This window comes from Haliaeetus leucocephalus, unplaced genomic scaffold (genome assembly GCF_000737465.1).
Source record: "Haliaeetus leucocephalus isolate CR32 unplaced genomic scaffold, Haliaeetus_leucocephalus-4.0 Scaffold536, whole genome shotgun sequence".
In the NCBI taxonomy this organism is placed as follows: domain Eukaryota; kingdom Metazoa; phylum Chordata; class Aves; order Accipitriformes; family Accipitridae; genus Haliaeetus; species Haliaeetus leucocephalus.
The window spans coordinates 7,911,140-7,925,347 of record NW_010972972.1 but is presented as its reverse complement, the minus strand read 5'-3'; the positions used below and the strand labels follow the sequence as shown (position 1 = coordinate 7,925,347).

General features: G+C 42.9%; 1 protein-coding gene across 1 annotated transcript in view; it reads right to left on the bottom strand.

Annotated features, from left to right (window-relative positions):
- The window catches only part of LCMT2 (leucine carboxyl methyltransferase 2), a 26,361-nt gene that overhangs the window by 11,747 nt on the left and 406 nt on the right, over positions 1-14,208 (bottom strand). Inside the window, exons 2-10 of the mRNA XM_010576797.1 lie at positions 13,891-14,012; positions 11,656-11,737; positions 11,124-11,304; positions 8,593-8,749; positions 7,964-8,153; positions 7,429-7,536; positions 5,594-5,684; positions 3,135-3,392; positions 1,955-2,185 (exon numbers count right to left, since the gene is read on the bottom strand). Of these exons, the coding sequence (XP_010575099.1) occupies positions 1,955-2,185; positions 3,135-3,392; positions 5,594-5,684; positions 7,429-7,536; positions 7,964-8,153; positions 8,593-8,749; positions 11,124-11,304; positions 11,656-11,737; positions 13,891-14,012 (1,420 nt within the window). The remainder of the gene's footprint in view (positions 1-1,954; positions 2,186-3,134; positions 3,393-5,593; positions 5,685-7,428; positions 7,537-7,963; positions 8,154-8,592; positions 8,750-11,123; positions 11,305-11,655; positions 11,738-13,890; positions 14,013-14,208) is intronic.

Sequence of the window (14,208 nt, the reverse complement as noted above, 5' to 3'; positions counted from 1 at the left end):
TGGGGTCCCCAGCACAAGACAGACATGGACGTGTTAGAGCGGGTCCAGAGGAGGGCCACGAAAATGGTCAGAGGGCTGGAACACCTCTCCTATGAGGAAAGTCTGAAAGAGTTGGAATTGTTCAGCCTGGAGAAGAGAAGGCTTTGGGGAGACCTTACCGCAGCCTTTCAATACTTGGAGGGGGCTTATAAGAAAGACTGAGAGAGACTACAGGGCCTGTAGTGACAGGACAAGGGGTACTGGCTTGAAACTAAAAGAGGGTTGATTTAGATTAGATACAAGGAATAAATTCTTTACTATAAGGGTGGTGAGACACCGGAGCAGGTTGCCCTGAGGAACTGTGGATGTCCCATCCCTGGAAGTGTTCAAGGTCAGGTTGGATGGGGCTTTGAGCAACCTGATCTAATTGAAGATGTCCCTGCCCAGAGCAGGGGGGGTTGGAACTAGATGATCTTTAAAGGTCCCTTCCAACCCAACCCATTCTATGATTCTATGATTTACATAATGGCAGAACAGTATTCACCATTCTGGGTTTTGTTCCTTTACTAGTAATTCATAGCGCTAAGAATTCTTAACATTTGTTTTGCTTTTCTTTTAAGCATCTGTTCATCATTACAAAGCCTTACTGACTAGCAGTGCTACGTTATGTGCTAAAAAGCTCACCTGCGCACGCACAGAGGAGCACAGAGGCAAAACAAGGTGGGGGAACCCAAATAACATCCTGCCTCAGCTATTTCCAGACCCATCTCAAGAGAGCAATCAAGCCATAAAATGCTCATTTCCTCATGCACATGGGGAGCACAGAGAGGCAGCAGCAGTTGTGCAGGCAAGAGAACCCCAATTACACGCTTATAGAAGCAGACCATCTGTTCTGGCTCCTCCCAGGGCTGTCCCAGGAGAACTATCATCCCCATTGTCCAGCTGTGAAACCCATCAAAATGAGTGAACAGGACGAACTCTCTGGAGCACTTTTGAGGGGGTACTGCCTAGGGGTATGGGACACATTATAAGATGCTGAGGAGAAGCATTGGGGGTTTGCATAAGACTTAATATGGGATGCTCAGGAGGGGAACAAGAGGCAGGAAAAGGCATGGGTTTAGGTGATTTGGGGAGGTACAAACACAGGAAGACAGAAGGATAAAAAGATAAAAAGGGCTAAACATACGTAAACAGGTTGCTGGTCAGTATGCCTGTCTGGCCACATCCTGCACCTTAAACAGGAACAGCTGAAATGAGTCTTTTTCATCTGTGGGTAGGTGTGTTTGTGAAACTGGAGTTACAAGTATATATTGTAGCACTTTGAAAAATGCATTATGAGCTTTTTTCAGCACTATACAATCATACATACTTTTTGATTCCTGCCCTGCATCTAGAAAACTAAAAAGATTGCAGGTCATCTATAATAAAAGTCATTATCACAAGGTACAAGTCAACCATGTATTAATGGCATAGATGATTGAAATCCTGCGCAGTTGTTGGATCAACCAATTCAGTTGCTCAGTTCAGGAAACTCAGCTGAGACTGTCCAGTCTTTCCCTTTTGTCAGATTTAGTAAAGCCTCTCACAAACACTTTCAGACTTGACAAACAAAAAAGGCACAACAAGAACTGGGTAGATATAAGGAAAATACATTCAAATGAAGTTTATAAGCCCGGGAAAACAAATCGCCACTGAACAAAATTTTTTATGAAATGTAATTGGATTCTCTAAAGTGCTGATGAATCTATCAAGATCATATTCTTTCCAAAATGTTCAGCAAAAAGCTATTGTTTCAGCCAAAGGAATACTACACACCAACACTAACTGTATAGCCTGTACTACATAAAAAGTTAAGGCAGTATCATGACAGCTTGCCTTTTAGACCTCACTGTCTGGACAGGACTGCCCCATATATTCTGAAATTTGTATACTTCCGCATACCTACAGGCATTTCCGCTCTTTCTAGGCTTTTTACCTTTGAATATTACTTCAGTTGTACTGTGTCTCCAACGCAAAGCAGCTGGTTCAGCAGCAGGCTGCAGACTTACAAGCTCCACTGTAATGTCATCTGGGTCTGATGCATTACAGGTTTCAGGGAACTTTAGCCACAACATTCCCAAGCCTGCACTTGATGGGGATGTTCGTCCTCCTACCACCAGGGCCAGGCTGTTCGAAAGACATGACACAGTATGGTACAACCGCTCAGCTGTGGAGATACAAAAAAAATCACAGTTCACACAAATCTTTCTCCCACAAAATTTATAGAATCATAGAATCATTTAGGTTCGAAAAGACCCTTAAGATCACCGTGTCCAACCGTTAACCTAACACTGCCAAGTCCACGACTAAACCATGCCCCTAAGTGCCACATCTACATGTCTTAAATACCTCCAGTGACAGTGACTCAACCGCTTCCCTGGGCAGCCCATTCCAATGCTTGACAGCCCTTTCAGTGAAGAAATTTCTCCTAATATCCAATCTAAACCTCCCCTGGCACAACTTGAGGCCGTTTACTCTTGTCCTATCACTTCTTACTTGGGAAAAGGGATCGACATCCACCTCGCTACAAACTACTTTCAGGCAGTTGTAGAGAGCGATGAGGTCTCCCCTCAGTCTCCTCTTCTCCAAGCTAAACAACCCCAGTTCCCTCAGCCATTCCTCATATGACTTGTTCTCTAGACCCTTCACCAGCTTCGTTGCTCTTCTTTGGATGCAGTCCAGCACCTCAACATCCTTCTTGGAGCGAGGGGCCCAAAACTGAACACAGTATTTGAGGTGCGGCCTCACCAGTGCCAAGTACAGGCAGATGATCGCTGCCATAGTACTGCTGGCCACACCATTTCTGACACAAGCCAGGATGCTATTGGCTGCCTTGGCCACCTGGGCACATCGCTGGCTCATACTCAGCTGGCCGTCGACCAACACTGCCAGGCCCTTTTCTGCCAGGCAGCATTCCAGCAGCTCTTCCCCAAGCCTGTAGCATTGCATGGGGTTGTTGTGACCCAAGTGCAGGACCCGGCACTTAGCATTCAGAACCTTCAGATCTCTTTGACTGCCAGCATAATTGCACTGTGACATCGCTTTTCCACTAGACATCATTTTGTTGTTAGCACAAAAATGTCTTCCTTACACTTGCCATCAGTATGGGAACTCACCCCATCTTTTATCAGGATTTTCCTTTTTCACACAGCCAGCTTTCCAGTAGCCTGCATGCTTAATTAGCACATGAAAATTTCTCATACGGCAGTGCTGTCCATCCTCCTCCCCAAAGCCTCCAGTGGTGAGAATCACATTGGGTTTTATAAGAACAGAGTGGTGACCATAACGTCTCAGGCCAGAAATTTCAGAGTGCATTGCACACACTGCTGCAGTGATACTCCCAGCCATCCTGACAGTCTCATCACGATGAGGAACTGTAAGCCAAAGAGAAACAAAGAACTTACGCACAAGGAAGAACCAAGGACTACATTTTAAATGCGAGATCAAGCAAGTCTGTTCAGCTTTTCAAGAAGACAAAATCGTGAAGCAAGTTGACAGAGCACACAGACAATCTGACATGCCCTCAAAATCGAGCTGTAATTGTTTAAACTACCACTGTGCCAACTTTCAACTTCTGCTTACTGCTCCCTCAGCTCCTGACAGTTCTGAGACTGCTTTAATGGGGTGGAGGTAAGACTGGCTAAAAGACTGCAGTGTCCTAAATTGCTGTAGCAAGATAGGAATTACTGCAATACCTTCAAAAGGAGTACCTTTCTGATAAAGACAGTATTTGGCTACTTAATTAGCAAAGAACAGCAGAAAAAGGACAAACACCTGGAAGCTGGATTTCAAAGTTTCTTGCTAGAATTTGATCCTACCTTCACAAAAGCATTGAAATAAAGTTCTAAAGCATGAAGTATAATCTCTGTTAATTCCAATGGTCGTACTACAAGAGAATATTTTCAGTTATGTAAATATCTTCTCTCTAAATACTATATCCCTTAGTATGAAACAAGCTTTCAACACAGGACCCTAGCTCACCTTTGCGTTTTACTAATTGTTTTCTTTTAATCAGTTTTGCATTTGCATCTTCTTCGTTTCAATCAAGTGCCTTATTCTTGTGTTATAATAGATGATGAGGTGGAGGAAAAGCAGCACTCAGTCTCTTTTTTTGTATGCCATACCCAGAAAAATTGCCTGAATGTTGTTTAGTACAAGACACTACTTTCTGTTGTTTGATGAAGTAAAAAATTTCACCTCCTTGGGCTTAAATCTCTTTCTACAGATGGATCTTTTTAAGACTGAGGGTTTTTTTCATTTTGGAAAATATACTTAAATCATGCTCTGTTTGGAAGATTTAGTACTTGCACTGTCTTGAACAGGGACCCAAACCTATTTGAGAGGATAGTTGGGGGCACATACTGGTATTTGAGATGCACCTTTTGCCATTCCCAGTAAAAAATATCTAAGCATGGATAATTTACCAGATTTTGAAGGCTCTTGCTATCAGTTTTGAATACAACAGAGACAGCAGCAGAAAGACCCTATTCCTGTCTCTAATGAATGAAGTGTCTTCACTGTGTTAATGTCAGTTAAGCAAATGTCATATTATTTTTTTTAACGTAAGGATAGGTCCTACGCATTTAGGAGACTTTCAGGTTTTAACATAAGGACCAGTGACAATCACACAGTGTATTTAACCACACCCACATTCATTTAGCTTCGGTTTCACTACATGTTTTCACACCTAACCAAGACACAACACAATGGATTCAGCAGCCTTGTTGGCTTAAAGAATGCCATCCTGCCTTATCCTTTTGTGGCTGCTTTTCCTGCTCCCTAAAACACAGATTTCAACTGAAAGTTGCAGACAGAACTACTTGTGGTGCTATACTGTGAACAAGACTAGTGATGTGAAACAGGTTAAAAATAACCTTCTGTTTTCCACCCTGAAAAAGGAAGCAAGCAGCTAAAAGCAGGAATTTCTTGGACTGCTACTGCTGCCAAGTCCTTTTTATCATGGAAACACTGTCTTGGTCTTGGCTTTTCCCCAGAGGTACCACTTTTCTCCCAGCTGATAAAAGCAACATACAGATTTAAAAGCATTTCAGAAACAGAAATACTACACATACAATTCCACCCACAGGGGATAACAGAACAGAAACTGTGACACGCTCCTGAGTGCTCTGCTGAACAATACTTTGATAGTGCAGTAAGTAAAACATAACAACCTTTTGGGAGCTGGAAGGATGGAATGGCTCAGAGAGTCATGTATGGAGGCAAGTGGGAATAAGTTGAAAAGGGAGAGTCTGTGGGATCCCAAAAATAGGAGGAGGAACAGAGCAGACTGGCATTGCAGCCATGCACTGGAGGGCCCCACGTATAAACAGAAGGAAGAGCTGTTCAGACTGGAAGGTTCAATAAACTGTGAAAGAATTAAACTGATCAGAACCACCAGAGTCAGGACGTTGCCCTGGCCTCCCTATGGACAGCAGAACCATTGTTAGAAGGATGGAGAAAGCTACTTGCATGGCAGCATCCCATCTGTTCCTTCCAGAGTTTTATTGTCTCCTAAAACCTCTCAGAGAAGCCTGCATGACATAAAAGAATACTACGAAAACTAGTCAGTATGTACCTGTCATATTGGATAACAACGGAGTCCAGGAAGGTTCCATCCCCTTTGATGCAGTCAAGACAAAGTAATGAGAACATTTCAGATGCCATTCCTGTAGCAAGCCCAAAGAAAAACAAACAAACAAACAAACAACAACAAAAACCAATCCCCCTCAAAATCTCAGAGCAAGCAGTAGTAAGGATCTCAGAATGGCCAGGGTGATCAAATCAAAGACCAACCTAGCCTAGCACTGTTTCTAACAGTGGCCAAAATCAGAAAACTAAAGTTGAATCTGAGAAAGAGCAAGTATATAAATACTTTCCTCACTCCAACCTTCAAAAATTTACAGCTCAGGGGTTTTCTAAGCAAGAAGCTGTGTCTTTGTATTGAACAATCCTTGATGGATTTCTCATCCATGAACCCATCCAGTTGGTCTTTGAACTCACATAAACTCCTATCACCTCTAACATGCTGTGGCAAGGAGTTCCACAGCTTAAGTATACATTGCATGAGGATATATTCAGCCAACTACGTGACTGGAAGGTATAACCATGCATTTAAAGGGTGCAAGGAACCACAATATTGGCATCATCGGCCCAAATTCTACCAGAAGTAAAAACCATCTTTTGAAAAGTGATAGCCAAAAATTAATGTAAATACCAAAAATGGAAGAATCCACTATTTGTCCCTAGGCTAATTATTCTAAAAATTAGTCGCCCTCAGCACTAGGTGTGTATTTTACATTTCTTATCTAATTTGATCAAGCTTGTTTCCAGCAAGACCTCGACCTTACTTTATCTCAAGGGCTAATTGTAGACCTCTCTGTAATCACATATCTTACTCCTATGCACATTTTTTCAGCTTGGACTTGTGTACATGTTAACCTCCTCTATAAGGAAAATTATAAAAAGTCCTTTCTCACTGTATGAGCAATTGCCTTGATCTACAATAATTCTTGTACACATTTCTACAACACTTTGCAAATCTGCCAGCATCTTTAAGTCATCCCTTTTGCATTCATGAAGCAGAGCAGATCCTGCATGTTGGCAAAATAAATGCAAGCACATTAAACTGTTTTCATACTGTAGGCTGTTAAGATTTCTAGAGAGAATTATAAACAGAAAACCACAAAATCGGAAGGGAAACTTGTAGTAAGTATCCTACAGGATATTTATCTCAAAGTTACTCAGTATCTTTGACTTACCTTCTCTTCTAGACTTCAAATAGTCACAAACTTTGCCAGCAGTTAACATTAAAATGGCAAAGAATAGTCATAGTTAAATTTCAATCATTAATATAGGAATACCTGTACAAAGTCAGACAAAAAATATCTGAACCTAGTAATCTGTATCCAGCAATGACAAACAGTAATAGCCTACGGAAATACAAGACAGCAGTACAAGTGCAATCTACCTCCCCCAGGAATGGTCCCAACCATTTGCAGTCAGGAACCTCACATCAGGCGTACTTTTACGTATTCAGTAATCCTAAATGGATTTCTCTTTCATTAAAATAATTGCCCCTTGAACCCATGCAAACTTTTAGCATCTACAACATCTTTTATACCACCAGCTAGTTTGCTATGCTAAGACTGTCTCCTTGAGAGACCACTCACCGAGGAAGGAACACGAAGCTTTTCTAGCACCAAAGAGAGTCTTCTTCCAATGCTACTTGCCCCAGCTTCACATTGAGCTTCCTGCAGGCTCTGTATTAACTAAATCTGATTCAAGATCCTTTCTGCCTACATGAACACCTATACCTCAGAAGCTCTTGTACAGAACTGTGATCATAAGAAATTGCAGACACCTTACCACATCAAAGCTAGGTCACTGGTGTTCAGAATAAAGGAGGGTTACCTCGTATTCATCAAAAGGCTCCAGAGCCTGCACTCTTTGCTGCTCATCTTCTGGAGTACAACAGGTGAAAAACTCATTCATATCCATGACACTGCACTCAGTCCAGCCCTAAAACAGAAATCACTCAAAATTGTTACCTCTGGAAGGATAGAGGATCACTTCGCAGAAGAAAACAAAGACCCTGAAATAAACACCTGCATGAGCCTTTAAGACTGTCTAGCTGGAACAACAGCAGCCCAGAATCTGGTGAAGATAGATCTCTTACCTGTAAAGCTCTTAAGAACTTAATTTATTATATCTAAAGTCTCACAGGAACCCATCTTGCCTTAATCCCATACCAGAAAGTAAGCTGCAAGTTGGTTGGAAGGACCTTCAAATGACTAGTCATGCTACTAGAGAAGGCAGTGTCTCAGCCTTGGCCCTGTTTGCTTCAACCCGTAACTGACACAGCTGATGACTTCTGAAATTATTTAATGTTACAATCTTTCCCAGGTAAATCACGCTTCATGTGTGCCCTAGAGCTGCAGGTACTTACCTTTTCAAAAAAGCGCCTCTGCTGTGCCCCACAATCAGGGTACTGTGCCAAAGAATGAAGTACCGAGTTCAGCTGGCTAAAATGCTGCTGCATGACACGTCCAAAGGGGTCCTCTGGGTGCATCTGCTCATACAGCAGAAAGCATGCCTGAGAGAAATGCTCTGCTGCCCATTGAATCAAGGCATCTGACCTGTCAGGCAGATTGTGCGTAAGAAATTAAATAACTGAGGGCCCACCTATCATCTGGCAGATGCAATACATCTTCCTGCAACACCACAAAGCATGCTATTAAGGCATCCTGACAGAGGTAATAGGCAAAAGAGAATCTTGTGCTGGGGACTTACGAACATCTCCTCCCCCATCTGTGCAGAGAATTCAGGGGATGAGAAGAAGAAGAAACTCAAAATCACTCGTTCGAGGCTTTTCTTCTTTTTTCCCTCCCTTTTAGGATGTAATGTGCACATCAATTGCCCCATCACAACTATGATGTAAGGAGTTGTTTGGGACTTCCACAGAATTCCTGAAGCTTTACTTATAAGACAGCAGGTCTCCCAGCCCCAGGTGATGTACATACAGAGAAGCTTGTTCTTTTCATTTTACCACCTAGCTAACAGGATAACGCAACTGACCTGCTATTTTCCATGTAGGTGAGCACCACCTCTGCTATGAAGAGGGTGGGGATTCCATTGTCCAGTCCTGCTTCCTCGAAGGCTCTCTCCAGCTCAGACAGCTCTGATAAATCCACTCCCAGTAATTTATAATCCTCTCCAGAAATGGCAATGACTCCTGGGAGACAAAAATGATACAATCTCACTACAGCACTGATGCAATACTGAGACCAAAAGGGACAAGTAGGAAAATCAACTCCACAGGCAATTGGTCACAAGGCCGTGCCCATCAAGTCAATTTCTTTGGGACATGTACAAGAAAATCCCCATCACTAAATGAACCATAAAGGGATAGTGTCAAGAAGCGATCCGTTAACTGCAGACCTAAAACTCCATTATTCCTAATGCAAATTTTACCTACAGATTTCTCATAGAATTATCACATTTACTATAACAACAAAACTTTATCATATTTACTTTAACAACATTTTTATAGAACTACTATAATTCAGAATCAAATCTTAAAGGCTGTCTTTTATAGACCTCTCAGTTTAGGCTAAGAAAGTACCATTGCTTTGATAGAATTTGAATGGTTTGCCTCACAACCATAAAACCATTCTTGAGATTTTGGGGGTCTGTTTGTTTGTTTTTTAAATAGATGTCATTTCTGTAAAATGGCATTGAATCCTGAACCAACACATGCTAGCTGTCTGCAAACACCAGGACTAATCTCACAGATCACCGTTCTCAGGAAATAAGGTCCAATTTATGATTTGCAAGCATTACCATGACATACCTCCGTACTCCGTAAGAGCATCATAAGCTATAGCTTGTTGACCTGTTTCAGCCAAAACTAAACATAGACAAAGCTAATTGTAAAGTACATTTAGAAACCAGCTACTCTGTACCAGTACAATCCAACAATTAGACCTGTCCTGAGAACTGTTAATCTATACTGTTCTCAAAGGCATCCATTACCAGAGGCAACATGGCCTTCTTCAGAAGCCCGTCCCAGGGTTCCCCGTTAATTTCTTCTAACAACTAACTTGTCTATCCATCACTTCCTGCCCTCTGGACACAAGAGAATAGGGTATTCCCAACTCTTCTGACACCACACCCACCTTTTAATTTAAGTACTTGAAGATTATTGGTATGGACAGAATTCTTTGCCACGGGACACTGCCAATATTAAAAACATGAATGGATTCAAAAGGAAACTGAACAAGCTCACGGAAGAGCTACTCACTAAGACTTGTTCAACTGCTCACGGGAGCCAGGGACTTGTGCTCTGCACCTACCTCTGTAGCTGTCTTCCATCTGTATTTAAATTGATTATTACAGTCTAAATGTAGCAGCTTACATATGTATGTCCCTATTGTATTTCATTCCACATTTTCCAGACCATTCATGCACTTTGTCAAAAACCTACTCTCATCCACCATATTGCAACTTTCCCTATTTCTTGCTGGTTTATTACATTTTCACCTTCTACAGCATATCATCTAAAATATTAACGGAAACCTTGAAGGAAATCAGGAGAAACCTCTAGTGAATCCCGTACTTTACATTCCTCCATTTTGCCACTGAACTGCCCCTTAGCACTTAGCTAGCATAATAATCCTTTCAGCTCTGCTTAAATTCTACAGTAGTTTCATAAGGCTCATTTTTTCCTGCCTTGGAGGGAAAAAAAAAGTCAGGTAACATAACGACTAATGTTTTATTACAGTCAAGACACCTAAGAATCATAGCTTCTCTCCTACCCATAAAGCCCACAAATCACAGTATAATTTAGGTTGAAAGGGGCCTTTGAAGGTCATCTAGTCCAACTCCTTGCTCACAACAGAGTTACCTGTATCAGGTTGCTCAAGGCTTTGTCCAGTCAAGCTCTAACTATCTCCAAGGGTGGAGATTCTACCACCTTTCTGGGCAACCTGTTCCCGTTTCTAACTACTCACATGGCAGAAAAAAAAAAAAAAATTCATTATACATAACTGGAATTTCCTTTGTTGCAATTTGCAACCATTGCCCCTTGACTATTTGCTTCGTGCCTCCAAGAAAAGTCTGGCTCCATCTTTTCTACACTCTCCCATTAGGTAGTTGAAGACTGCAGTATGACTTACCTCCCTCCCTCCCAACCTCCTCTTCTTAAGGGAGAACAAACCCAGTTCTCTCAGCCTCCCCTCCTATCTCATGTGCTCTACCACTTTATAATTTGTGTGACCTCTCACTGGACATGCTGCAGTTCGCCACTGTCTTTGTACTAGTGAGCCCAAAGCTGGACACAGTACCTCAGAAATTGTAACAGAAAGAAACTGAACTTGGTTTGATATAATACGCTCCTGACAAATCCATTCTGGCACCTATACATCATCTTATTATCTCCCAATGCTTATGAATGATTTATTTGTCCCAAAATTTTTCAGAAAATGAACATGCTTTTCATCTACAACTTCGTAGTTCCTCTACCATCGTATCTCACTTTTTAAAGGCTGAAGCTATGTTTGCTTCTTCTAAACATTTAGTATCTAGAAAACCTTCCATAAATATCGTACCTAATTCTTCCCCTCCAGTATCTCCCACCAGTGCTGACAACTCTTTCATTCTTTTGATCAGAGTAGCTTTCTGGCATGCCACACTTGGGAAATCCACCTCATATACCACAGTGTGATGCAGAAGACCTATGTCCTTCAAACGGAAGTATAAGGAGTCAAAGCCAGCACCTAAAGACAGGATCTGCAGAGAAAGTATCAGAAAAAGTTATACTCAACTCTAGCAGCATCCTGAGCATCTAGGTGTGAAAAATATTCAATCACATCATCTGTAGAGTGACAAAATCAGACAATCTCCTGCAAGAGGTAGAAGAATTTTGTGTAGTTATTGCCCCCTCCCAGATACTTCTGTCAAAGGGACAAATGGACAGCCTCAGCAGTGCCAGTCAGATTCTCTGTGCTCTTCAAAAAAGATCCTCTTCTAGGAAAGGATCACAACAGATGCACTAATAAGCTACTGCAGTGCCAAGATGCCAAAAAGACTTTTCACATATGCAGTGGAAATTGCTAGTACACCCAGACAAAGAAAATGCACCTGTGTCCTAGAGTGGCTTTGGGTCTTCAGCAGGAAGTCTCGAATGCAGTGATCTACAGCACGGGCACGGATGTAATAACCCCTGTGGAATGAAATTCAGTTGTAATCACTGTCCAGGAACCCTATTTCTCCAGCACTGGCATCCTCCATTTCAAAAAAACTGATTTTTTTCTCTCTCAGCTTCTACCCAATAACCCCACATTTATAGACCTGCACTGGGAAACGTCTGATGATTTGTTGTATCTAGAGCTTGTTAATAAATACAGATCTCCTGTATTCAGTAAGTGTATTAACCAACAAGATTATGGATAACCCAGAGAAAACGTGTAGATATCCTAGCTGGACCTGTTCTGTTTTACATAAATAAATACTCACTGGATGAAAAAGTAAGAATCCAGACAGTTAGGATGCTCCCCTGCAATGTGGGTGGCCAATACCAGAGTTCCTGCCCCAAACCAGATGCCATAACAATATGAAATTAACTCCTTTACTTACAAGAGGCTACTGGGTATAACAAAATGAATGACACTGTGTACAAATGCAGTGAGAGGTGAACAAAAAAGTCAGGAAAGGAATTTCATTCTCTGTTTTCTGAATGCATGGAAGTATAACTCCTGGAAAGTGATTACTATTTGCCTAGTCTGGTAGGGACTGGTGTCTCTTTTTCCTTGGCATTCTCTTTTATTGTGTTTCATCATGTCCCCACCAGGCTTACCAGTTCCTATCACCCCCTTTAGCAAGCAAGTTGTCATCCCCATGCCTCGCAGGGACTAAAGACTTCACTAGATACTCTAAGATGTCCCAAAATTCGTCATGACAGTGTTGACAACTGCAGTACATAACTCTTTCTATGAATTTAGTTTGGCATGCCAACGCCATGTGACAAGTCAACACAGGCTCAGCTTCCTGACGAGCAACACTTGTCTTCATAGGCCTGCAAGCTTCTGCTTGAATACCACTTTCCCCCCACCACCACCTTGTCCTGGCTTTGGCTGGGATAGAGGTAATTTTCTTCTTAGTAGCCGGTACCGTGTGTTTTGAATTTAGCATGAGAATAATGTTGATAACACACTGATGTTTTAGTTGTTGCTAAGTAGCGCTTATCCTAAGTTAAGGATTTTTCAGTTTCCCCTGCTCTGCCAGCAAGCAGGTGTACAAGAAGCTGGGAGGGAGCATAGCCAGGACAGCTGACCTGAAAGAGCTGAAGGGATATTCCATGCCATGGAATGTCATGCTCAGTGTATTAACTGGGGGGAGTTGGCCAGGAGGGGCAGACTGCTGCTGGGGCATCAGTCAGTGGGTGGTGAGCAATTGCACTGTGCACCACTTGTCTTTTCTTGTTGGTTTTTATTTTATTCCTTTTTGTTATTATTATTACATTTTTATTATTATTGTAAGTATTACATTTTATTTTACTTTTGTTATTAAACTGCTCTATCTCAACCCACGAGTTTTACTTTTTTTTTTTTCCTATTCTCCTCCCCATCGCACTGGGAGGGGGGAGGAGCGAGCAAGTGGCTGCATGGTGGTTAGTTGCTGGCTGGGGTTAAACCACAACATCCCTGAATGAAATTCCTTTAGCAACTCACAGACACTTTGACTGCATTAAACTATTAGCCTTGTATTACTTGTAAACTCCACTACCATGTAAGTGTAGAACCCTCTACACATGCACATTAAAACATTCATGCTTGTGTCCTGCAAAGCTCCAGAGAAGACCTGCTGGTCAGTCACCACCAATTCAAAAGACAATACTGTTTCCCTGAGCCACCAAATACCTTACTGAAATTGTAATGTTCTTGAGAATTAATGAGAAAACCATTGACGTGCTAACATTTTTAGTACATTAGTTTTCCAATCTTACTGAAAGTAGTTTTCAGCAGCATTGAATACGGGAGTTAGGAACCAGTCCAGCCACACATTTCACTCAGGACAAAACTTTCGATTTTTGCCCACAAGCCATGTAAAAAAAAATTACACTAACAGTCTAAAAAGGTTACCTTCCCAAGAGACAGCGCTCTGCAAGTTGCCACTCCGTCACCCTGCGTACCTTCCTTAAAATGCACTTTAAAAAGCTGTGCCTTAAACAGCAGTGACAACTCAAGGGGCCCGGGGAATCACTAGGGCCCTTCTGCACCCCGAGAGGCAGGAGGCAGCGAGCCCCACGCCGACCCGCCGGCGCCGGGGCTCGGCAGCCACAGAAGCCGAGGGCCCCGCGCAGCATCCGCTCCTCACCGGTGCACAAGCGGGGCTCGCCGCCGCCGCCCCACCAGGAGCTGCAGGAACCGGTCCTGGATGTAGCCCCGCGCCGCTGCCGAGCACTTGCTGACGGCGCTGCTGCCGCCGGTGCCCTGGACCTGCCGGGACAAGGACACGTTTAAGGTCTGCGGCGCCGGCGCTTCCATCCGACGCCGCGGGCCGGAAAGCGGCCGGGCCTAGCGGGGCGGGACGGCGGGGCGAGGCAGCGCCAAGAGGGCAGTTACCCCCGGCGCCGCCGAACCCTGTTCACGTCCCAGCCTCCCCTCCCCCCCCGCGCCCGCGTTTGCCTCCCCT